Source organism: Eumetopias jubatus, unplaced genomic scaffold, assembly GCF_037043125.1.
Source record: "Eumetopias jubatus isolate StellerSeaLion01/CBP00866 unplaced genomic scaffold, mEumJub1_p1.0 scaffold_15, whole genome shotgun sequence".
In the NCBI taxonomy this organism is placed as follows: Eukaryota; Metazoa; Chordata; class Mammalia; order Carnivora; family Otariidae; genus Eumetopias; species Eumetopias jubatus.
In genome coordinates this window covers 41,197,636-41,223,794 of record NW_028274821.1, presented here as the reverse complement: position 1 = coordinate 41,223,794, position 26,159 = coordinate 41,197,636, and the positions used below count along the sequence as shown (strand labels likewise).

General features: G+C 42.3%; 1 protein-coding gene across 1 annotated transcript; it reads left to right on the top strand.

The window, feature by feature from the left end:
- The first annotated feature begins 7,386 nt into the window (after positions 1-7,386).
- Positions 7,387-9,921, top strand: CER1 (cerberus 1, DAN family BMP antagonist). The gene is made up of 2 exons (XM_028107302.1): positions 7,387-7,884; positions 9,607-9,921. Exons 1-2 carry the CDS (start codon positions 7,387-7,389, stop codon positions 9,919-9,921), a joined length of 813 nt encoding a protein of 270 aa, XP_027963103.1.
- The last annotated feature ends 16,238 nt before the right edge of the window (positions 9,922-26,159 follow it).

Below are 26,159 nucleotides of genomic sequence, written 5' to 3'. Positions count from 1 at the left end.
AGAAAACACAGAACTTGCCTCTGGGGAGTCTCCTCTCCCTAGTTAGGAGGACACACATGCACGCAAATTAAGCCAAGTCGGAGGAATCGCTAAATGGCCGAATAAAGAAGTGACCTGGCTTCCAGAATCCCAAAGAAACTCTGATGTTCTGAGTGAGACAGCTCCTTGTAAATCCTCCACTACCCAGGGAGCTGGCCAGATGGGCGGTTCTGCTCTTATAGCTTAAAGCTTCAGGGTTTTCATCCACTCTGACCTCCTTTTCTCCATTTTCTTTAGGACCAAATTTATGAGAAATCAGTTAAATATTGCAGGGAATTGCAACAGCTACGGGGAGGCATGGGTGATCCTGGGAAGGAGGCTTTAAGGAAGTGCTGAAGCAAAAGTCAGCAGTGGCTCGATGTGTCAGGGGATGTGAGAACGTGGAGGTTGTTTGAACAATTCTTTCCAAAACTTGCCCATGAAGGCAGAAGACAACACCAAAGTGTGGAACCTGAAAACTTACGAGAAATCAGGAGACATTTTTAAAAGATTCAAAATAAATAAAGATTGTATAAATGCTAGTGGGAGGTAGCCAGTGGAGTAGAAGAAGGTTAATGGGGGGAGAATATTCACTACGTTAAGTTGGCAAGGATGGAATCCAAGAGCAGAGTGGAAAGGAGAAATGAATCAATATGGTGGGATGGTCAGATGGGAGGGAACTCTCCCATCTGCTGGCTTCCATCTTTCTCTGTGGAAGAAGGGATGAGATCATTTGCCGAAGACAATTGAAGAGGTAGAACGGTCGAAGGCTGGGGATGATTAGAGAAGATTTCAAAATACACTATAGAGAAAATGAAGACGGAGTTGACTAGAGTAATAGGAAGGACTGCTGTGCAGATTTGAGGGTTCTGTTAAGAAGGGGGATAGTTACTGTACAAGGAACCAATATTTGCCACTTTGTCATTGACCCTGCCAGCATTCCACGAGCCAGATGTGGCCCAGGGAAGATGACAGCTGGTGTTTCCGGAGTTGGAACTTCACTAGATGGGTGCAAGAGAAGGCCAAAGGGACAAGGGAGTTGGGAATATTGCAAACGTTGGAAGTGATGGGCCCTGAATCCAACCCAGATAGGGAAGGAAGTGAAGACCAGAGAGCTTAGAGACAGTCATTCATTCATTTTTACAACCAGTATTGTGAGCACCTACCATGTAGAAAGAACTATTCTAAGACCTGAGATGGTGATTCCAGAAGATATGGCCCTACTTTCCTGGGCTTTAAAATCTAAAGTGGTGGCAGATGTTAAACAAATATTCAGACAAATCACCATGTAGCTACAACTGTGGTAGGACTATTACAAGGATAACGAGGAGCACAGGAAAGGATTCTACAGAACTGAAACAACAGAAAGTGATCGAGAAAGAGAGAGAGGTCGTGAAACCCACTGTGTAGAGGTGGAGCCCTTCCTGATAAGAAGAGGAGTCGAAATGGAGGGGGGATGGGGAGGCCAGGGGAATGGAGGTCATCAGACTTCATTTAGGGTATTGAATGGGGCGTCACGTCACGCTGATGGTCTGTGGTTGGGCAGACCCATCCATGCAGACATGTCACGCAGGGTGACAGCAGGATTAGGGGGGAAAAGAAAGGCAATGAGCCCAATGAAGAAGGCAGGGCAGGTGGTATTGTCCCTGGCAAGGTTTAGGGACCCGGAGTGCCTGCGATCCTATAGCTTCCAAGCTGGAAGGCAGTTGGCAATCAGATAAAGGTTTTCTGGCTTCCAGTCCAGAGTTACTTGTGCTTACATTACTCTCTCTGAGAGCAGCCCTCTGCAGAATGAAAAGCAATCAAGGTGAATCTTAAGGATGGGGAAGAGGCACATGGCAGAGGCTTAGCATCAGTGACAGCATCCTGGCCTGGCTGTAAGTCGAGGCTGTGGGCAGTGGGGACGGGTGGGTGGCGGGATGGAGGGGGGGCACATGGTGATGTTGCCCCAGCTGCCTTGGTCTTCTTTTAGATTTGCGGGAGCCCTCGCTACCATCTGGGTAAGTGGCTGATTAGTCACATTTCACAGTGATAGATACATACACAGTTGCAAAAAAAATGGAATGTTTCTCCGTGGTGTGGGAGTGTTTGGGACAGAGAGCAGTAGATCACCGAAATTGCAGATGCAATAATCTGACCCTAAAAAGTAACTTGGGGATCAGTGCCTAAAAGTGAAAAGGCAGAATTTTTGTGACATGCTCCACCATTTCATGTAGATCCTTTTCTACTGGCTCCCCATTTGATTCTCTTTGAGTGATGTATAAGTTTGCTAGGGGGGGCCATAACCAAGGGTCCCAGGCTGGGTAGCTTAAACAACAGAAATTTATTTTTTCCCAGTTCTGGAGGCTGAAAGTTTGAAATCTGGGTGCTGGTAAGCCTGTTTCCTTCTGCAAGTTCTCTCCTCAGTGTGCAGACTGTCATCCCTCCTGATGTCTCCACATAGTCTCCCCTCGGTGTCTTTGTCTTCATCTCTTTTTCTTATGAGGACACCAGGCTTGCTGGATTAGGGCCCACCCTAATGGCTTCATTTTAACTTCATTACCTCTTTAAAAGCCTTCTCTTCAAATATGGTATTTTCTGAAGGACGAGGGGGTTGAATCCGCAACATGTAAATCTTAGGGGGACACAATTCAGCCTGTAACAGGTGACAGTTTTAAAAGCTCGAACATAAATAAGTTGATAACAGTGACTGCCTCCATGGCAGAACAGGAAGCCTGGCAGGTCACAGGAAGATTTACCTTTAATTGTATACTTTTTTGTATTATTTGAGATTTGTTACTGCAAGTGTTCATTATGTAATAAAAAATAAGAGAAAATTATTGCATTGATTGCACATCCTTGCACTCAACACCTTTCTTTCTTTTTCTTTCTTTCTTTCTTTCTTTCTTTCTTTCTTTCTTTCTTTCTTTCTTTCTTTCTTTCTTTCTTTCTTTCGAGAGCAAGAGAGAAAGAGAGCAGGGGTGGGGTGGCGAGGGGCAGAGGGAGAGGGAAAGAGAGAGAATCTCAGGCAGGCTCCATGCTCAGCTCAGAACCCGACCTCATTCCGGGCGTTCGATCTCACGACCCCGAGATCATGACCTGAGCTGAAATCAAGAGTGGGATGCCTCGCTGACTGAGCCACCCAGGTGCCCCTCAACACCTATTTATTGGATAAAATTAACATAAACACAGTGACAGACCACTGTGCCTTTGGAATTTGGATCTACTTGAAAGTCCTTGATCAGTACAGGAATGGTACTTACCAAGGTTTTCCTCGTGTAACTTATCCTGAAGAAACTAGTCTCCCCCTATAGACCACAAACTCCAGTGGGCCTGGGCAAGGACAACCTCACCATTTTGTCCCCAGGACCACGCACAGAGTTGGCACTTCTATGTGCTATATGAATGAATGCATCAGTGAGTCCAATAAGCAGAGCAGCTTCGGGGAATGAGGTTCTTCCTAATGTGTCGGTTCCATAGAAAGTGTCAGGGAGGGGAGCGCGGAGGGGAGAGTTCCTTGTTGTGAATAATTTACTAAACTAAATCAAGATAAAAGGTTTAAGGGGAAACCACTTACCCTAATATGCCCTAGTCCTTGTTCTTTGGGAAAAAATAGGAAGATTTTGCCTTCTTTGGGGTTCCTTCAAAACAATCCCACCCCCCACAACCCTATTGCTTTTCCATATTTTGTAAAGAGAGGTAGCTAGGAAGAAGTGGCATGAACCCTAAGCAGATTTCTTTCACAAACCCGTTCACCCAAATTCCTTTTTGTGCCTCCTAATTTACCTCCAATGCTCACCTCCGACCCTAACACTGCCTCTCACCTTTTGTTGTTTTAGGTCTGGGGTTTCTGGGAAAGAACTCAACCTCTTTGTTTCCCTTCAGAGAGCATTAGACATTTTATAGCTCCCTTTGAGAGTCTGCAAGAAGGGGACAGAAAAACATGGCTGCTAGGTCCTCTCAGGCACCCCAGGAGCTCCACCTGCTCCTCAAGGCACTGTAGTGCCCAGGAAAACCAAGTCAAGTTGAAAACAGAGTTCAGATGATGCTGAGCATGAGTTGTCAATGCGAATGAATGAATGAATGAGGAGATTACCCCTCTGGCTCTCATGCAAGCTTGAGGTTGTCCCAGGAAGTGGACTTAGCTTGCGTAAGCCCAGGCCTGCCCCCTCACCCTGACATTTGGTACTACGTACACCGACAGTCCTGTGGTGCTCTCTCCACACTACTGCCTCCTGCTGAGTCTGGAGGACCCTCCTCACCTTCCTCCATTTGGCTTCATCCAAACGGGGAGGTAACTAGATGTGTGTGTGTCACTGAAGACCCACAGGCAGCATATTTCTGTTAAAAGCTACAAACTGTTTATGCTCTTAAGAGTAAACTACAACGTATCATATACATAGTTTTAGATTTAATGAAAGGACACGGTGAAAGGTGAACGCCATCGCCCTTAGCTGTAAAAGACAGGGGTTGAAGACAGACTGATGTTCTCATCACAGAAGGCTTTCCTTTGCTAGCTTTAACCTTCAAGATGCTGGTACATCTTCTCAACGGGAATGACAGAACACCAAAAACAAATTCTGCATGAGTAATTTTTATTTATTTTTATTTATTTTTAAAGGTTTTATTTTATTTTTTTAAGGGAATACAAGGAGGGGGAGTGGGAGAGGGAGAAGCAAGCTTCCTGTGGAGCAGGGAGCCTGATGTGGGGCTCGATCCCAGGACCCTGGGGTCATGACCTGAGTGGAAGGCAGATGCTTAACGACTGAGCCACTCAGGCACCCAAGATTTTTTTTTTTTAATTTTATTTTATTATATCATGTTAGTCACCATACAATACATCATTAGTTTTTGATGCAGTGTTCCATGATTCATTGTTTTCGTATAACACCCAGTGCTCCATGCAGTATGTGCCCTCCTTAATGCCCATCACTGAGCTCACCCAACCCCCCATCCCCCTCCCCTCTAGAACCCTCAGTTTGTTTCTCAGAGTCCATAGTCTCTCATGGTTCATCTCTCCCTCCGATTTCCCCCTCTTCATTTTTCCCTTCCTTCTCCTAGGCACCCAAGATTTTATTTATTTATTTGAGAGAGAGAGCGAGAGAGCGTGAGCAGGGGGGAGGGGCAAAGGCAGAGGGAGAAGCAGGCTCCTCCCTGAGCAGGGAACCTGCCTGGAGGCTCAATCCCAGGGTCCTGGGATCATGACCTGAGCCGAAGGTGCTTAACTGACTAAGCCACCCAGGCGCCCCTGTATGAGTAATTTTTAAATGACCAAACACCAAAATTAGGATCAGAAGGAGCGGAGTTTAGGACTATGGAAATGTTAAAGATGGATAACTGACATCCCTACAGCTAATATAATTAAATGACAAAATGTACAAGACTGTACAACCTGCTTGAGGGCAGAAGCCCAGTTCAAATCACTTTCTGTCATCTGCCAGAGCCTCACATGATGTCTTGCCCACAAAGTGAGTCTTCCGCAGATTTTAAATCGCTAGAAATTTTTGAATTGTATCCTATGTGCAGAGCTGGGCAACCTGAGATCCCAAGTAGAATCTCTGGGGCAGTCTTCGGTTTGGGGAAATGCCAGCCACTGTGATTGATGGCAATGGAAACTCGGGCACTGAAAAGTGAAGTTTAAAAGAAATGGGGAAACATAGCTGGCGTCCAGACCATATTTATAATCAGGGCAGAGTGGCCAGCTCTGGAAAGCCTCTGTCATTGGATAGTTGAGGAGAATTACGAAATTCAAATAGAAGGCAACTTTAAAAACTACGTTAAAAGACATGGCAAATGCAAATGCTCACTTAGTATAGATCAAGTGTATCTTAATTCATATTAGCCCAGGTCCTATGGGTATTTAGAACAGGCAAAAGATGTCTCTTCTGAGAGAATTCTGGAAAACGATGGTCCATTTAAAAATAGTTCATTATTGTAAATAAAGGACCTTACCTCAGGCTTTATGTCGCAGCAATCAGGCATGACTATTAAAAGGAACACAAATGTCTGGAAAAAAGATTCCAGTGGGTCAGTTCTTGGAAAGAAAGCTTAATCAGTATGAAAATGGGGACAATGTTCCAGGATGATGTGTGTTACTAAAAGCAAAGAGTATGGTAATTAAATTAAAAGGGAAGAAATATAAGCAAGTATAGGATTAATTTCAAATGGAAATACTATTCAAATGGTGTGGAGGGACAACAAAATTCAATTCTGGGGTTTCAGTTTTGTGGATCTGTTTCTTTCTCATGCCCTTGCGTGATTTATAACCTTTTTGAATGATAGTCTTGTCATCTAACAAATTTTCCTTTGATTCCTGAAGATGCATGTTTGTCTCCCTCTTTAGTTAACCTGGTCATCAATTCCTGTGGAATAAGGAAGATGATGTGGATTCTGTAAGTAAAGTACTGACCAGCCAGTTTCAGGCCCTGAGCTATCAAATCTGGTTCTTAGAATCCACGTTCTCAAGTCTGGCCCTTTGTTTAGAGAAAGAAAAAAAAATCAATAGGGTGGCTTGAGGGAGACATTTCCCCATCTTCACTGAAGGCTGATGAGCAATCTATTACCGAGGATCCTGTTGAGAAATTTGTGAACAATTGAAAGAGTTTATCTGATGGCTGACCAGCTGTGAAATTTAACTTCAAGTATTTGATTCTTAAAGTGAGGGGGTTAATTTGGGAATTGTGAGTTTCCTTGTGTGGAAAAGAATGGATTCCCTTTATTCTGTTAGCATACAAAAATCAACAACCCCAACCACATCTAAGTGAGAGGGAGAGTCCTCTGCTCAACAAAGTTAACATTCTTCTGTTTCTTCCTTTTCCTTCCTTATAATTTTGATACACTTACTTGGCTGCGTGTGTGTGTGTGTGTGTGTGTGTGTGTGTGTGTGTGTGTGTAAAGCCTAAAGGCCTGGGCTTATTGCTAAATGTATGCCTTTAATTTTTATCTGATAAACTTCTGTCATAAAAACATGTCTTGTCTTTTCGATCCCAATATAAAGCAGATGCACCACAAATGTTTGTTGACTCTGGTCCTTCTTCTAGTAACGGTGATGGGAAATCCGGGAAAAGAATGTGTTGTTTTCCCAAATACTGCTCTGTAAATCTCAGACGATAAAGTGCCAGCTAATTACCCCCTGGGTCCCAGGCTTTCACTGAGGCCTTCTAAAATACACAAAACTCAAGTGAGGGCATGACACCATTAGCACTACATAATTCAAGCAAACAATAAATGTGTTTACTCTGCCTGGCTACTGACCACCTGCCTTTCCATCCCACCAGGCAGGTATCTATATATAGGATCTCCTTGTTTGCATTCCTGCAGTGAGTGAGCCTTTCTTTCCTTGAGGCCTCACCATCTGTGAAACTGAAAGAAGCTTGGGCCCCCGACAGCATGTGTCTTCTCTTACTTCAGCTGCTGGTGCTCCTGCCTCTAGGGAAGGCTGTGCAGCAGCGGGATGGCTGCCCAAGTCAGAGTTCTGTCTCCCCTGTGCTCCTAGAAAGGGATCGCAGAGAGCTCCCCCTTGGCAACCATGAGGATGCTGAGGAGAAGCCAGATCTGTTTGTCGCAGTGCCTCACCTCATAGGTACAGGAGAAGGCCAGAGGCAGAGAGAGAAGATGCTATCCAGGTTTGGCAGGTTCTGGAAGAAGCCTGAGAGAGACCTGCACCCACCCCAGGATGTGGTCCCTGAGCGCTTCCCACCTGGGACCCATGCCGTCACTCAGCCAAAAGATGGGATGCAGATGGAGAAATCTCCCCTTCGGGAAGAGGCCAAAAAATTCTGGCACCACTTCATGTTCAGAATGAGTCCAGCTTCTCAGGGGATCATCCTGCCCATCAAAAGCCACGAAGTACATCAGGAGACCTGTAGGACAGTGCCCTTTGGCCAGGTATCTGCTCTGGAAGGGGAGGGGATCAGAGTTGGCAAGAAAGGGGCAGACAACTGGGAGAAGTGGAGAGTAGGGGAGGAGGCTGCCAAGAGCCTGAGTCTCACCTAACTTCCAGATTGGATCCTTGGGCATTCATCATAACATGTGGCAAAGTATGATTATACTTCCCAAATTTCCTTCTAACTTTCCACTGGTTTTTGGTATTCTGGAAATGCTGTCAGAACAGTATGACGCTACTGCTCAGATTAGTAATCATTCATATTGATGGCACAGACCTTTGTTTTAGAGGGGGTTTACCTACTTTTATGCTGGAGGTGTTCTCTCCGGAGAGATAAGTAAGACCGTGCCCTCAGTTAGGAGACGTGTGGGAACTTAGAGCAATAGCCAGAACTTCTCTCTGGCTATACCCCTACACTCTACTGGGATGTGGACGAGCAGGTTGACTCTACCTGTAGATAAGGTGGGGTACACTGGACTCCTCGACAAATATTCACACACACCAGTATCTCGGTCTTAATCCCTGTATTTCCCACCCGACTATTTCATAGGCTGTCAGATGGAACTTGCTACATCATTTCTAACATTACTGCAGCAAAAAATGATTTAATTTAACTTATTTTCTCATAAGCTTTCAAAAAATAATATCAGTGTGAAATCACATTTTCTCCCCTCAGAAACACCTCCGACTTCATGTCGCGTTGGCTGATTTGTGGTTATTATGATTGATTCTGCACTATCAAGACAAAGGGGCATTTTATACTAGCCACTTCCTCCAGTCAGTCCTGGCAAGCCCTGCACTCCAAATGTTAAATTAAATTGAGAAACTGCATCAGGTCCTTAAACACAAAGATACTGAACCCAAAGCAAGGCAGGGGAGAGTAAAATTTTACAGTCCAATAATGCTACCCAATTAAGCAGGCAGTATTATAAGGTAATTGACTGTGTAAGGCAGTTAAGTATTCTGCCTGAAAAGGCAAGGATATGTAGCAATAAGTCCATTATCTTAAAATAATGACTGCTTTGTTGGCCATATTGCTTCCAAGAATCGTGCAATCGAATTTCCTTTGAAAGTCTTATTTTGAATTCTGTTACTAATTAAATTAAAATTAAGGGGTTTGACTCATATATCTTGAAGGGCACATAAAGCTAGGTGAAGGGGGGATGGGAGAGACAAAGGTGATATAATGCATGATGATTTGCAGACATATGTGCTATTACTTTGCCCCATGCAACTTCATAGATTTGAACATACTATAGGTTCTGCAAAATAGAATAGAATTCATCTTGATGTTCTGATCTACTCTATGAGCAGTTGAACAATCACGTTTGGAGAATCTATTGTGCATAATGCGCTGTGGGGCATAGAAAGATAAGGCACATTACTTGTATAGGAAGTTAGCCATTCAAATTTTTTCAACTGGTAACATCTAATTAGACAAAATTTCTTAAAGTTTGGCATTTAAGATGTAAAGCATTTTCTCATTAACTTAGGGATTTCCTAAAGGCTAATTTATTAATCTAGTCAATAAAAGAAATTTAGTTGAGGTGGATTTATGCCCTTAGAGATTAGCCATCACTCAGATATTGTAATATATCCAAAATCGGTAAGTTTTTTCACATTTTAGTCTGAATTATCTTCCGACTTATAGTCTTTCGCTTCTGCATCATGTGTGTTAATGAAATGACTCAAGATAACTGAACGGAGATGTGTTTGCCTTGTAGACGATCACCCATGAAGACTGTGAAAAGGTAGTTGTACAGAACAACCTTTGCTTTGGGAAATGTGGGTCCGTTCGTTTTCCTGGAGCTGCGCAGCACCCTCACACATTCTGCTCCCACTGCTCACCTGCCAAGTTCACCACGATGCACTTGCAGCTGAACTGCACTGGCCTTGCCTCTGTGGTCAAGGTGGTGATGCTGGTGGAGGAGTGCCAGTGCAAGATGAAGACCGAGCATGAGCATGGACACCTCCTCCAGGCAGGCTCCCAGGCAGAATTTCATGCCCAGGATCCCTTCATCCCAGGATTTTCCACTTAAAAAGAGATCCCACTACTACCTTGAAAAGCAAAACTACAGTAGCAAAGGTGCTGGTTTATGCAGCTTGGAAGTGTTAGTGGGTGCACACTATTTTAAGGGAAAGGTGGTTCAAAAGTAGTGAGATAGAACAATTTAGAGGCAATGGTGTTCATCTAGTTATGGGTACATATTTGGGATCTAGTCTTGGCTCTGCCCCCTGGGCAGGAGGATGTTAAGGAGTTGTGGAAGCTTTCTCCATCTCGAGGGCTTCATTTCTACGCGAGGGACTTGAATCAGATGATTGCTAAAGTCCTTTCCACTACGAATATTCCATGATCTAGGGTCTCCAAGTTCTGGCTAAAGCCCTCCATCTGAAGTTGGAAAAGAAAGAAAGTAGACCCTAAAAATTGGCTTCTTTAATGGCTTGTCAAAACACCACCAAAAACACGTATCTAGTATTTGTAGGAAGGATTCTTTGCATCTCAGGCAGCGTTTTATTTGCCTTCCATCAGATGAGTATTTGACTTGCATAGATGTAAGGAGTAGCTTGCTTGTTTGCCTCTTAATTTTTTTGATACGTCTCATATGAAGCTCTTAATGTCAGGTCCTTGGCTTTGAAGAAGGAACAGTAATGTTACTTTTAGTGGCTTATATAGGGACAGGAAACAATCATTGGTGGACACGCAAGTATCTCCACGGCGGGGAAATAAAAGTATATGACCAGTACCAGGCTTGAAGGTCAATTCATTGATGCTGATGAAAGTAACCAAAAAATTCCAGTGGACGTCAAATTAAATAAACCGCAAATGCTTAAAAATTGAAACAATTTACAGGTGAAATTCTTTATCCACATTCATTTTGGATTAGGTAGTAAGTTACAGGTCTGTGTTGGGATGACTGGTTTTTTGCTGTGTTCTAAAAACACTGTATTACAGATTTTTGATCGGTAAATGCTGTACTTGCAAGGTCGGAAAATGTTCTGCATATTTTAATGTATTAAATTTTAGTGTATGATGCATTCTGGGAAATGTCATGGCATTCAGTTGTCTTAAATTTTGTCTTAATGGTTCTTTTTCCTGTCCCATAACTTAAAGGTGCTATCTGGAGACTACATGCCTGGAGCATTTCTTAAATGACTTTAGAGGCTAGTGATAATGCCTCAAGTGTTACTTCTGACACTTCCAGCAGTTTTCTGTTAACAGAAAAATCACTGTCCTTGTGATTCCATTTCTTCTTCTGTATTTATTTGTCCTCATACGTTGTACAGGCTGGCTTTCCCTCGCCCTATTTCTTTTTCTATAATCATTCTTTAAAAAATTCATCTTCAAATTATTTTAATTATTTGAATCCTATTACTTACAGTATACACAGAAAAGCGTTTCCCAGAATATTGATTTTTTTTTTTAAAGGAATCAATGTATACTGGGCGCCTGGGTGGCTCAGTCAGTTAGGCGACTGCCTTCGGCTCAGGTCATGATCCTGGAGTCCCGGGATCGAGTCCCGCATTGGGCTCCCTGCTCAGCGGGGGGTCTGCTTCTCCCTCTGACCCTCTTCCTTCTCGTGCTCTCTATCTCTCATTCTCTCTCGCTCAAATAAATAAATAAGATCTTTAAAAAAAAAGGAATCAATGTATACTTTAATTCTACTTCTCTTTAATCACACCATCTAACCTGGCATTCCAAAGAAGCGGATGCGTTTATATTTAGTGTATATTCTACATCAAAGTAATAGAATATGTGATATGCCGATACACATGTGGCATTTACATCAGAATATATTATACCCTTCGGTGGTCAAAGACAACCTAATTGGCCAAGATATGGTCATAAGGATGAAACTGTTAAGCATTAATGATAGCCCAGCTGGTCAATATAATTTGGTGCCAAAAGCTATTGAGCAGCTGCCTTGTGTGCAATTGCCTAACCCTGATTATGTAAACCTATCTCTGCCAATTGGACTGTCCTTCTCCTTACATGCTTGCAAATCCCTTTTATTTATCCTTGCAAATAGACTCTCAAGCCCAAGCCCCAAACAATCATCGGTCTTATTCAAACTCTGCTCTGCTCTTTCCCCATGTGAATTCAAGATGAGACAGTGGATGTGATATCAGAGCTTACATTCATAGTGCAAACCTCATGAAATTGCCCATGTTCATTCATTTTTACTGGAAAAAATAAAGGCAGTTCTCAATGGTTCAACATAATACACGGGAGCACAGACACCTGAGAGAAACACACAAATATCGAACATCTATTAAGTGCCAGATAGTATGCTGAGTCTTACATAAGTTACAAGTTATATAACTTATATAATACATAAATACGTATATACATCTTCATAAACATAAATACATATACATAAATGCATAAATACATACATACAATCTTCACAAACATCTTTTGTAAAATTTTATTTTATTTAAATCCAATTAATTAACATATAGTGTATTATTAGTTTCAGAGACAGAGTTCAGTGATTCATCAGTTGCATACAACACCCAGTGCTTGTTACATCACGTGTACTCCTTAATGCCCAACACCCAGTTACCCCATCCCCCCAGGCCCCCTCCCTCCAGGCCCCTTCCCTCCAGCAACCCTCAGTCTGTTTCCTAGAGTTAAGAGTCTCTTATGGTTTGTCTCCTTCTCTGATATCATCTTGTTTTATTTTTCCTTCCCTTCCCCTATGATCCTCTGTTTTGTTTCTTAAATTCCACATAGGAGTACAATCCTCACAAAAATCTTATGAGGTGGGTAAATACCCTATTTTACAGGTAAGGAAAATAAGCCTTAAAAAGTTTAAGCAACCAGCCTATGGTCATTTGGAGCATATTTTCTATTTGTATAAAAATATTTGCTCCTTCATTGCCCATCAGTTTAGATTGATCTCTTTGAGGTCTCTTGCCTCTGGGCCTCAAAGCTAATTTCTTTTACCTCTTGCTCAGCAATCTTATTTGAAAGACATCGATGTTACCTCTTGAAAGAGAAATCATCCTTTGGTCAGGTTCTCAGCCAAGCATTGCCCTAACTTGAGAGGTAGTCATGGCAATTCCCTCATCAATCTTGGTCTCATTTTCTGCCCAGATAGGATGAGGGTGATAAATAATTACTTCAAAATTATTGTGGGGGCACCTGGGTACCTTAGTCAGTTAAGCGTTCAACTCTTGATTTTGGTTCAGGCCATGATCTCAGGGTCGTGAGACTGAGTCCCATGTCAGGCTCCACAGGCAGTGGGGAGTCTGCTTGAGATTCTCTCCTTCTCCCTCTCCCTCTGCCGCTCCCCTACTCGTGCTCTCTCTCTAAAATAAATAAATAAATCTTTAAAAAATTATTGTGATGATCAAGTGTAGATAGCAGCACATCAGCAAGCTTTATATTCTGTAAAAACACAAGGGCTTAGTTCACTCTTTTCCATTCAGATGTTCTTTTAAAAAAATTGTTTTGAGAAACTTAAAACACATATCTTCTGTGCAAAAGATATCATAGCAAACACTCAAGTTTTTACCATCAGAATATTTGACATTTTGTCATCTCGTGCTTCTTGTCTATTTTTGTTAAAGAAATAAACCATTTCACATATAAGTAAAGTCCCCTCCAACCACCATGCTGGGTTCCATCCCCCAAACCCCTGACCTCTCAAGCCCTCAGACTTCCTATTTATACTTTTAATATCCTTTTATATTTTTATAAAGGTATGTATATATCCATTTATAATAAATAGCATTATTTTTCTGTTTATGTTCCTTTATGCAGCATGTATGTATGTATCTACCAGGTATGTGCAATATATAGCTCTAGGTGCTGTGAATATAGCAAGAAAACAAGTCAGACAGTCTCCCTGCTCCCATAGAGCTTACGTTCTAGTTGGGGGAGACAAGCAACTCGAGAATCAGTCAACTTGTTAATCAATCAACCAGAAAGGAAAACTATCAGGTGGCTGTAAGTGATATGCAAAGAACTGAGATAGGGAATTGTGCTAGAGGTTACTTACCTTAGTTTGGGTAGTCTCTGAAAGGGTCACAGGAAAGCTGTGAGTTTTTAATTATATCTATGATGTTCTGTTTGAATTGTTCTACAGTGGTTTTTTTTTTTTTCTCCACACAGGGTTCTGTCTAGTTTTTGTAACAGTTTTCACCGTTTTTTTTTAAATGTATATTTTATCTTGATTCTAGAAACTTGGAATTAAGTATTCCCTACAGAGAGTGGTTAGCTTAGCTTTGATAATTTATTTTTTCAGTGTGCATAGTCTCTTTAAACTGTCAACTTAATTCCTAAGAATGTCATGCATCTTCTTAATTTTTATAAAGAATCTATTCTGTGCAAGACACTGTGCTGAGAACCCAGAGATAAGCAAAGATACATAAGTCTGCCCTGGAGCTTGCAACATTGTGGCAGAGATAATATGTGCAAATTATAAAGCAATAATGATAGTAATAATAGTAGGAGCTACCAATTATTGAACCCTTACTATGTGTTCAAGTGCTTTCTGTTCCTCACCTCCTAGAAATAGATTTTATACCCATTTTTTTTTTTTTTTGACAAGAAGAGTGAGAGTCAGAAAGCTTCGTTCATTCAGTCCACAAATATTTATGGTAGTGATGAGCCTGGTCACTGTGCTGGGTACAAAGAATATAAATAATGGAATGCATGATTATTTGAATATAATTCCTGACCTTACAAAGTTTACAGTCTTGGAACAAGTAAATAAATACATTTGTTTCTGTAAAGCTAGAATGATGATCTTCCCAGCATGCCCCCCTCAACCCCAAATTGAAATTCCACTTTCTCAGTGAAGCCTTCCTTAAGCCCTACACAAGGTCAGTGTAGCCTTGCATGATTTCATGGTGCTGTATACCTTCACTTCCCAGCACTTGTTTCGGTTTATAATTATACCATTACTTGTGTCATCATTACTCAAATCATAAGCTCCATGAGAGCAGGGATAATATTGGGTTTCTTTCACCATTGTAATCAATGTCTAGGAATGTGTCCAGCACACAGTAGGTACTTAATACATTATTTTTTGTCTGCACAAAAGAAACAATATCAGTAGATATCGTATGTTGACGGTATATCACGTATCAGGCGCTGTGCCAACCACTTCATATACATCATTTCATTTAATCCTCGGGAAACTCTACAGGGTAGGGAGTACTGTATTATTTTGTAAGTGAAGATGCTCATATAAGTTAAATAACCCTCCCAAAGTAGCACTGATCAAGAGCAGTAGAAGCTGGATGACTCCAAAGTCCCAGATCTTTCCTACTATGCTACATTGCCTCAAGATAATAAAGATTAAAAATATGTAAATAAATATATGTATTCATATATGCACATATACACATATATATCCATGCATATACGTATACATATATATATATATATATATATATACATATACATAAACATAACATATACACATACATAGTTAAACTCCTGGTTTATCCACTACTCTATTTTTTTTCTGATTCCCAGAGCCCATTATGCATCCATGCCTGTCCTAAGATACTTAATCAATGAGGATGCTTTCAACTCAAGTACCAGAAAACACAACTCAGAATAAATTAAATTATAAAGGGATTTAGTATTTCACTAACAAGAAGCACTGGAAGGCAGTTAGTTTCCTGGTTGGTCAAGTTGGAAACTCTACCATTCTTTCAGGGACTCGAGTTCCTTCCATCTTTCTGCTCTGTCACTCTCAATGTGTCTTCCACAAGCTAAAACTCCCCTCAGTTACAACATGGCTGCTTGCACTTCCAGACATCATGTGTCACCATTCCCACACCAATGTTTATAGTAGAAGACAGGAATTCTCTCCCACTTTGCATCCCTTTTATTTTTATTTTTATTTTTTTGCATCCCCTTTAAAGAGCTGAATAAAATCAGTTACCTTGAGGATAATTAAACAATGAAACAAAACCTTTGCTCTGACAGCAGAAACTTACAAAACAGAATTTTCTGACAGCAAGGAATAATAAGGAAATGACAGTTGAGTAGGCAAACAACAGTGTCTGCCACAGCCCTTTGCCACTTTTTAACTTATGTAATCATTCTTTTTTTACTTATCTTTACTTCTAAATTGTAAACTCCTGAACAAGTTCCGTATATTTGGGATCTGTGTTACCCCTCCACTTCTAATATAATGTTCTATTTTTATATAGCATATTATTTTAATATATTTTAAATGCATTAGAGATACTGTTTTAAGTATCATATTATATACTTATATTTTAATATTTGTATCCTGGCATATATATAGAAACATAAATGTATATATATACATAAAATGTATAATTTTAATGTTTTATGTGAGATAAATGTTCAGTACATGTTAGCTTAATGAATGAATTTTGGGAGCTGCTCTTGGAAGAATAAGTAGTATAGGTAGTGTGGGGAGTTTTGAATGACAGCCTACAGGTTTTAAGGACATATTTGGTAGGTAATAGGGAGTTTTATAACAGTCACTCCAGAGGGGCTCATGAACCCCCTGAAATGTGCACATAGGTTGCAGGTATGGACATCCTTCAGGGGAGAAGGTCCAGAATTCTAATGAGCTTCACAAAGATTTCCATGAGCCAAAAATCTTAACAGTGGGTATGATAAATTGGAATGGAAAGAAAGCATGGGGGCCAGAAGAGCTGGAAGAAACCGCGGAAATCGTGTGCACCAACCCCAACGGACTGGAACTCAGGAAAGTCAGGTTTCCGCTTTCAGAACAGAGGATGAATCTGAAATACACATGGGTGGTTCCTCTTCACCTTGTTTCATCCAGGGCTCACATCCAGGAGCGTGCAGTGGTGAAATGTGTGAGTAATAATTCCCTGAGCAATGGAATGGACTAGTAGAAATACTAGTTCTCCAAAGCCAGGCCCCAATTATCCACCCACATTTCCGGGAGACAGCTCAGATTTTCGCTTAGTGCCTGCCTCCCTCTTATTCCTCTTATGTTTTGTTCCTCTTCCTTTCCTCCAAAAAAAAAAAAAAAAAAAAAAAAAAACAGTTCCCAATGATCCACCTGTGGGTGGGGACTCGAGTTCATATTTTACCAAGAAATTATCACAAGTTCCTCTTGCCTACCAGCTAAGGGAAACACACCTCTTTATGTCCAATGTTTAAAGAACCAGAATTTCCAGTAAGTGCTTTTTCCTAAGTCACAATTCTATTACTAAAAGGAAACCTGCATCCTGCCCAAACCTCAGGCAAGAAATAAGTGAAAACTTAAGTGGATAGACAGATTTCACATCTTGCACCAGCTCAAGACACTCAAATGACGCCCTCTTCAGGGGGCCTGGGATCCATGGGATTTAGCAGGTGTGCTTGCATGTAAGCAAATAATATCCTGGGGCTTTTCAGGACCATGGGGACATAGCGCAGACCTATACGTGAAGTGGTTCCCAAATGGTCAGATATCACAAAAAGAGACTTTCTGCTCCCATTCTCCTGCTTGCCTGCAAAAGAGATTATGAACCCTGGCACAGCTCTGAGGAAACTTACAAAACAGAATTTTCTTTGGCGTCTACTTTTCCTCCTTTCTGCCTGTCACCTCACTCTTGAGCTTTCCTCTCTCTCTTACCTTCACTTCCAGATGTTCAAATTATCTACAATGGCCCAGAGCTCCTAATTCAGGTCCATTTCTCTCTCTAGCCTGTCAATGTATTCAGCCAATTAACATCTATTTAGAACCTATTAAGCATCGGGCACTGTGTTCCAGTGGGTGGGTGGTGGTAGGGGGTTGGGGACGGCAGGCAACCGTTGATATATTTTTAAAGCTCCACAGGTGATTTTGTCCCCAGGCCAGATCACGAAGAGGTGGAAGTCACTTGAAGAATTTCGGGCACAGGAATTCTGAACACTTGCTCAGATCTCTTCGAGACCCAGAACTTTATGCTGTTCTCCCAGCCCTTCTGGGTCCTCCTGTTATTCTCCATAGAAACCATCTTCTCTAAGTTCTTCAAATTTCATTTCTGTGCAATTCATGAGTAACATGACCCTTGCCCAGTTAACAAAAGTGAATTTTTCGCTCAGAGGAGATGGAGGTGTTTAATCGAATTTATTTTTCTCCCCCAAATAAATTGCTCTTTTTATCACATACCTATTACAAGTATTCCTTCATTGGCATTTAGCACTGTAATTCAATAACTCCCAAATATCAGTGTGCCTAAAACTTACTTGGGGTGCTCACAAGCAATGCTTTCTTGGTTCCACACCTAAGGAGTATGATTCATTGAATCCAAGATGTTCTTGGGAATCTGAATTTTTCTACCTTTTCGTTATAAAAATTTTCAAAAATACAAGCAAGTTGAAAAAAAATAGCACCAAGAATACCTCCATAAAACCTCCATTTTAACTCAACAATGGTTGACATTTTGCCATATTTGCGTTATCTTTCAGTTTGTATAGATGTGTGTATTTGTGTGTATTCACTCCATAATTTTAGACCGCTGAACCATTTGAAAGCAAATTGCAGATCTCATGACACTCACCCTTACTCTTAGAATGAGGATATTCTTACTTAATAAGGATAATATCATCATCACTGCTAAGAAAATGAAAAGTATTTTCAAATCTCATCTAGTCATTTCTATTTTAACAGATGCCTTCTGGATCTTGTTCTGACAAAATTACAGAGGTGGAAATTTCAGACGTTATGGTGGGGGGTCCACAGAGGAGGTCTTTGGGGAGCAAGCGGGACTTACGGGACAACTCAAGTAAATCTTGAGTTAGCTCTGAGGTTTTGCAAATCAGGGCAGACATCTTGCCCTAATGTTAATTCTGCCTGGCACAGAGTCTAAGAGAAGCTGGACAGGTCATGAAGCCGTGAGAATGCACTCCCACACACTAGTTTTAACTGTAAGAAAGCTGAAATATTCCTTCCTGCCCTGGGAAACATCAAAAATAATTCTCCCACCCTCATTCTTACAGTAGAAAGTTGAGTGGCGAGTGCACCAAAGGGCATCTAGAGCATTAAGGACACACCTAGCTTAAAGGGTAAGATTTGCCTCAGCGGAAATGATCAGTGGAATGATTCCCTGCTGTGACTCAAGGGTTAAAACTGTGGCCCAGCGTCCTGCTTCAGGGGAGCTGTAAGAAATAGGGATCATGGGAGTTGTAGTGTGATACGTTTCCATGCTCTCTAATACTGTCTCCATAAAACAGCATCAGCTGCTGTTGCACACGGGGTAATTTTAACATGATCTTTTAATATTTACAGGGTGCCTGTAAAAGACTTCATGATGACAGTTGGTGATTCCCGCGGCAATTAATGAATGACAGCACAACCGTGATCAGATTGCTTTAGGAAAGAGTCTCTCAGAATGCTGGCTTTCACAGATCCAGGCCTGGGGATGATTCTTGGGTGCAAAATTTTCTAAACCTAAGGTTGACCCCGTTTGATTATTGCCTCCATGGCTCTGTAGGGTCGTATCTCCAGGTTCTTCCCAAACAGCAGTAGTGGAATAGGAAAAAGTGGAGTGAACAAGAAGGTTGCTTGCTAGAACAGGTATGAGCCTGGGGATGACTTTTTTTTTTTTTTTTGTAATGCTGTTATAGTGAAAGTTACTCCTTGACTAAGAGAGCAAAGAACAAGGTTATTGATAGAAATTGAGTGTGTGTGTGTGTGTGTGTGTGTGTGTGTGTGTGTGTGTGTCTTTGAGTTTGGCAGGCATTGTTATCCAAAGCAGCACAGGTATTTAATTAACCCAAGATGTGGTTAGTGCATTCTAAGTAGTTAGTCAATTTCTCTTTGTTGCTTCCACTGAATTCCTCAGTTATGTGTTTGCTGCCCCCATGCTGTTCATCATGACCCTCCGAGCCTGAATGGACTATGGAATTTTCTCCCCCATCTTTATAGACTGTTGCCAGCTAAGTCTGAGGCTTCCTGCTGTGGCACTGCAGTCAAAGGATGAAATGTCAGGTGGCCTCATTTTTTTCATCGGCTACATGTAGATACCAAGAACCCAAAGCAGATCTGTGAGTTAAGATATTTGGAAACCAACAGAGGTTAATTCTCCTAAGTGTTTTAGAGCCATAACATATAGCAGAAAGTGCTATTTTTATTACCTCTGGCACCCAGGTTTTTCTAGAAGGATTCAGATTATTTTATTCCACTGGTCAACATTACCTCCGCATGAACCATGTGGGCTGTCTCTTTTAGAGTCTTCATCTCCTTTCCTGGAGCTGAACATGCCCCTTTTTTCCTTCTCCTTTCTAAGAGCTCAGCATGTCTTGCTCTGGAGTCTACGTGAAGATGGAGGCCATTGATTTTTCCTTTTCTCTCCTTCAAAATATCCCACCTGCTCACCCTCTGGCTCTTCTTTTGTTTCTGACTTTGAGAATTAAATAACTGTTTCTTCTCCTACTAAAGATAACTCTCCTATTTGGATTTTTGATTCTACTGGTGCCCCTGCCCCACACTTTGTTTAAACTCTGAATTCTTTTTTTTTTTAAGCTTATTTATTTAAGTAATCTCGCTCAACATGGGGCTCGAACTCATGACCCCGGGATCAAGAGTCACATGCTCTTCCGACTAAGCCAACCAGGCACCTCTAAGATCTGCATTCTAACTTGTCTTGCTCTTCTATGTTTTTTAAATATTTATTTATTTATTTATTCGAGAGAGAGAGAGAGGGAGTGCCAGTGAAGGGAGGCACGGGTGGGGGTTGGAGAGAGAATCCTCAGCAGAATCCCCGCTGAACATGGAGTCCCACACCGGGCTCCATCTCACCACCCCGAGATCACGACCTGAGCCAAAACCAAGAGTCAGATGCTTAACCAGCTGAGCCACCCAGATACCCCTTCCTCATCTCTATTTTTATGTCTTAGAGACAAACCCAGCTCCCCCACCCCCGTCCTCACCATCTCTTTGGCTATTGTTTTTATAATAAAATCTCTCAATGAAAATCTCAGTCTCTTTCCTTCATGCAATGAGGTCTCAGCATCATCAAAACGACCCTGTTTTTAATATGTCCTTTACATTGAACCAGGGCAGAACTTATCTATCTAGACCCATTTTACTTCTGTCTTGGAGCTCTATTAATCCCATTTACTTAAGTTAAGCTATTTTCTAAAAACTCTACTTGGAAAAATTGTTCTTAAAAGCACATTTTCAAAAAAAATAAAATAAAAATAAAAGCCCATTTTCCTTCCGCTTTCTACCTCAATCCACGTTTCTCCAAAAGATGAGGGATCGGAGTGACCTACCCAGAGCATCACTTCCTCCTGTGTTGGAAGAATCCATGTGTGAAACCGCTGAGTCTCATTGCTGAGAATCCATGTGTGAAACCGCTGAGTCTCATTGAAGCTACCTTCGGACAGAGAAAAGGAGACCTCTTTCCTGAAGAGCCCTGACTTTTGAATTCTGATGAAGGGTGGCTTTCATTATCAAATGGGTTTGCTAAAACCTAATCAGCCAAAGACTACCAGGGACAAGCCTGTAGCTGGACAAAAATCAGATTTCTTGCCCTTCAAGGAGGGAGGGCTCTTCAGAGAAGTACCACTAGACAAGTAGGAGGGGTGAGCCCAGTGTCAACTGGGCTTTCACTGAAGGATTTTGAAGATGGTCGAAGGGAAGCAGGGATCAGTTTTGGATCGATTGTTATATTGAGGTGGGATTAGAAAAAGAGGGAACTAATTAGGAACTGGGTGCTGTCGTGAGGTGAAGTTGGCCGAGCATTTGGGTATCCCCAGTAATAAATAAAAATAGCAAGTGGTCTGAGGCATCACTGGTCAGTAATCACCCGAAGAGGGGGTCATTATAGTAATTTATATCTGCCGCATGACCTTGGCAGAAACAGTGTTTGCTATTAACCTGGCAGCTGGCTTGACCTGTGTCTCTCCTCCCAGCCTGATTAGTGATGGGGCTTCTTTTCTCTTTTTGGTCCCAGTTGATTTTCATGCTTTCAATTCCAAATAAATTTTAACTCTTTCTGCGTCTTGGATTCTAAATTCACCTGAACATTCACCAGGATATGTTTTCTCACTGGCACTTAACGAACTGTAAGGATTTCAAGTTCATCTTGATTTAGCTTAATAGAAACCTCTAGAGCAAGCATCAAGCAACCCTAAAAAGTTGAGGTGAAGCCATGTGGCTTCACTCATAGGTTCTGATTTAGGATATGGAGAATTTTTTTTTTTAAAGATTTTACCCACTTGAGAGAGAGGGAGAGAGAGAGCACAAACAGGGGGAGGGGCAGAAGGAGAAGGAGGAGAGGGAGAAGCAGGCTTCCTGCTGAGCAGGACTTGATCCCAGGACCCCAGAATCATAACCAAAGCTGAAAGCAGACGCTCAACCGACTGAGCCACCCAGGTGCCCCTATGGAGAACTTTTTAAAATGTTCTACTGTTCTGCATTTTGATGATGCCATGGCACTCACTAATAAAATCTTTCCAGGTTACCTTACTCCAAAAGCTTATATTGGCTCCTCATTGGAAATAGCGTTGAATTTGAGGCTCACCATGATTTGACTCTGTTCTACCTTTTGATTCTCTTCTCTATCTTTCCATGTATTTTACTTTTGAGCCACACTGGATGGACTGCCGTACCTTCCTATCTCCATGCCTTTGCACACCCTTTCCCTTATGTGGGAGGGATCCTTTGTCCCAAAGTCCTGTTCTTATTTGCCTGATGCAAGAACCTCTCTCCATGAAGCCACTCCTGAACCATTTTGTTGACACGACTAGCTGTTTCTTTAGCACTCCCAAATGTAACTCTGCTTAGCATTGCTTTTGTTCTATCTCCTAAGCACACAGTGGTTTTTAGAGTTATCTTTGATATCTGAAAAAAAGTTTATTTTACTTACTCTCCATATCCTAAAGCAGATTCTTAACCTGATGTTCGTGACTTCACTGTGGTCCTCTGGAAGCATGGGAAGGTGGGGCAGCTTCTGAAATTTTATTTATAAATATATATATATGTACGTTTATATAATTGTGTGTATACATACACACTTTGTTGGGAAAGAGGGTCCCTAACTTTCAATGGATGCTCAAAGAGATGTGTAACCCAAAAGAGGTTAAGAACAACTCTTCGAATATTAGACTGTTCTGGAATGGGCACTCTGCCACTCAAACAGATGGGGGAGATGAGTATAAGCAACCAAGAAATCATGAATGTGCATCAAATGTGGGTGCTTAGGGCATGGTACCCAGCTGGGCAGGTGGAGAACTCCATCCACCCAAAACTGCCAAGGGCTATTAGCCAGTGTTGATTAAACTCTGGACTGCACTTGCACTGACTTTTGGAAATTGCAGTCAAATCCAGTCCTCCCCAGTCACGGCACAGAAGCACATTAGTTGGCTGAGTTTATCCACATAAATGCCCTGACTGTGCCTTTGTGGAGAAGTGAAGTTGGCAGGCACAGCAATGCTGCTGGTTCTTGCCTACTTTTTCAATTCCCAGATAAATATTAGTTTGATTAATAATCATCTTTCAGCTAGTCACAGGAAGGATGAAGTAGACTAGAATGCTGGAGGGAGAATATAGCAGATATATCTTCTCTCTATCCTTACCGTAAATAGAAAAGCGTCTCAAAAAAGATTACATGATGCCATATCTCCCTTACCCTTTCATTATGAAACAGGAGTCAAGTATATGGATTACAACATAATACAGTCATGCTTATGACTTGACCTTCAGTGTAAGGGACAGATAGGCCCTTGATTACACTTCTTAAGTGCCCATGCTAGAAAGATCATGATTTTGAGAATGGTTTTCCTGCCACTTCTCTCCTTCCATGTCTTATTTAGAAAATTCTCTGCGAAATGGGCTTGGCTGATAAGAGACAGGTTAACACATGACAAAGAGCATGAAAAATACATATACTTCCAATTGTCACAGCATTCACAGGCCACTCAACTAATTCTCATTTTGGTACTTGTTGAAATCATTTGCCAAAAAATTATTCTTTCTCACAATAGTATACTAAAAGAGAGCAAAATAATATGCAATTCAGGTACTCAGATTTTGGAAGTAAAACTCCACGTTTCTCCTATGCCCAAAGTGACGAATTATATTTCCTTCCTCCCTTCCTTCCTTTCCTTTCCCTCCCTTCCTCCCTTCCTCCTTCCCTCCCTCCCTCCCTCCCTCCCTCCCTTCCTTCCTTCCTTCCTTCCTTCCCTCTCTCCCTCCCTCCCTTCCTCCTTCGGTTTATTTATTTGAGAGAGAGAGAAAACATGAGTGGGGAGAAGGGCAGAGGGAGAGAAAGAATCTCAAGCATCCTCTGCACTGAGTCAGACATGGGGCTCCATCCCACAACCTCGAGATCATGACCCGAGCAGAAATCAAGAGTCTGACACCTAAAGGACTGAGCCACCCAGGCACCCCTGTATTCTTTCTTTCCTTCTTCTCTTCTCTTCCCTTTCTCTTTCTAAGATTTTATTTATTTATTTGAGAGAGAGCGAATGAGAAGGAGAGGGAGAGAGAATCTGAAGCAGACTCCGCACTGAGCACAGAGCCAGACATGGGGTTCGATCCCACAACCTCGAGATCATGACCTGAGCCAAAACCAAGAGTCGGAAGCAGGGGCCCCTTTATTTCTTTCTTTTCAAACAAACCAAGTTACAAAGATCCTACTACATAAAATGCATTATGAAAACCAAAGACAATTATTTCAAAAGCAATTGTCACAGCCTCCCAACCTAGTTACACATAAATGGAGGAGCTGATTTCTTAATCTGAAAGGCAATAAAACTTGCACATAGTCAAATCAATCCCGATCATTGGGTTCCGTTGGGGATAAAAGACAGTATTTCAGGTCAGTAGCTCTACAACTTGAGTGTGCATTAGAATCACCTGGAAGGCTTGTTAAAACACTGATTGCAGGGCTTCACCCCTGAAGTTTCTAATACAGTAGATCTGGGATGGAGCTGGAGAATGTGGATCTCTCACTAGTTCCCAGGTGATGTTGATGCTGCTGGTGTGAGAACTATGATAATCACTGATGTAGGTCTTTAAGGTCTAAGGTGTTTGTAATTGATTCATAAATCGGAACACAACATGATTAAAAATACCTAGCAATACAAGGTAACATATGGGTCCAAAATAAGCTTCATGTGTGTGATATAAGTCAGGTGATGGGAGAGTACTCTGGGTTGGCAGGATTTGAACTGACTCCCAAGTTTGGATAAAGATCATCAGAGAGGAAGACGAAGAGCATCCTAGGAAGGGTAAACGAACCAAGTTCATTTGAGCTAAGACTGGAGAGGTAAGTAGAGACAAGTTTGTGAAGGGCTTTCAATGCCATCCTGTAAGTTCAAATTTTATGCATCAAGTAATATTCTTCCATCCACACATTATCTCCTCCTGTGGCATACAGGCACCAAGATTTAGCCCTACATTACTACAAACACTGTAGTACCGTATCCAAAGTACTGTTCAGCTTAGGTGAGGGAAGAGAGGGGAGGTTTTAGTTATGTCTCTGCTGTTTGATAAGATACCAACTTAGGGAGGTGGATTGTTTACAATGTTGAGTCAACTTATTTTTCCTAGGTTGCAGGGATGGGAAAGCTGACAACTTTTGGTTGCCTCCTTAAATACGGAGTAAAGCTTGTTTGGGTATGCACTAAGGTTGCCCACGGGACTAGGGAACATCTCAGATGGCCGGGGCAACTCTGGTTCTTGTTGCACAGAGGGTCTGAAGAGGCAAGACCACGCACTAGAACCCAGTGCCTTTCAATATTTGAGGTGCCTATGTAGGCATCACCTGGAGATCTTGTTAAAATGCAGATACTGATTCAGCAGATCTGAGGTGGTGCATTTCTAACACGTTCCCAGAGGATGCAGATGCTGCGGGCGCACTTTGAAACAAGGTACCGGGGGACGTCCAGAACGCGTTAGCGGAAGACAGAGGCCTGTTGGCCATTATCCCTGAAGGAAGAGGGACACTTGCAGTCCTTACGGGAAGGCCCTTCTGAAGTCCCCCAGAGAGGGGGACGGTGAGGGTGTGGGGACAAAGAGAAGGACGGCCCGGGCACAGCTGGGAAGGTGGCAGCGGGGGAGGGCGGAGGCGCCGAGGTGCGTCAGGTACGAGTGTTCCGGTGATGGCGGGCCCGCGCCGCACACGGCCTCGGGCCGCGGCGCATCTCCTCCCGCCCGCGGCGCGATTTCTGCTCTTTCGGCCCTCGGCGGCTCCCATCGCGGCTCCCGGGAGCGGAGCGGAGACGGCGGCGGCCGGTGGCTCCAGCGCGCGGGCGGGCGCACACCCACCCCACCGGCCCCGGCGCTCCGGCTCCCGGAAGCGGAAGGGGAGCGCGGCCCGGCCTGGGCGA

Bases quoted from the DNA above. Each gene is read 5' to 3' on its own strand.
- CER1 (XM_028107302.1), top strand. From the start codon at position 7,387: ATGTGTCTTCTCTTACTTCAGCTGCTGGTGCTCCTGCCTCTAGGGAAG. The intron at 7,885-9,606 runs GTATCTGCTCTG...TTTGCCTTGTAG, and splicing joins GGACAGTGCCCTTTGGCCAG to ACGATCACCCATGAAGACTG.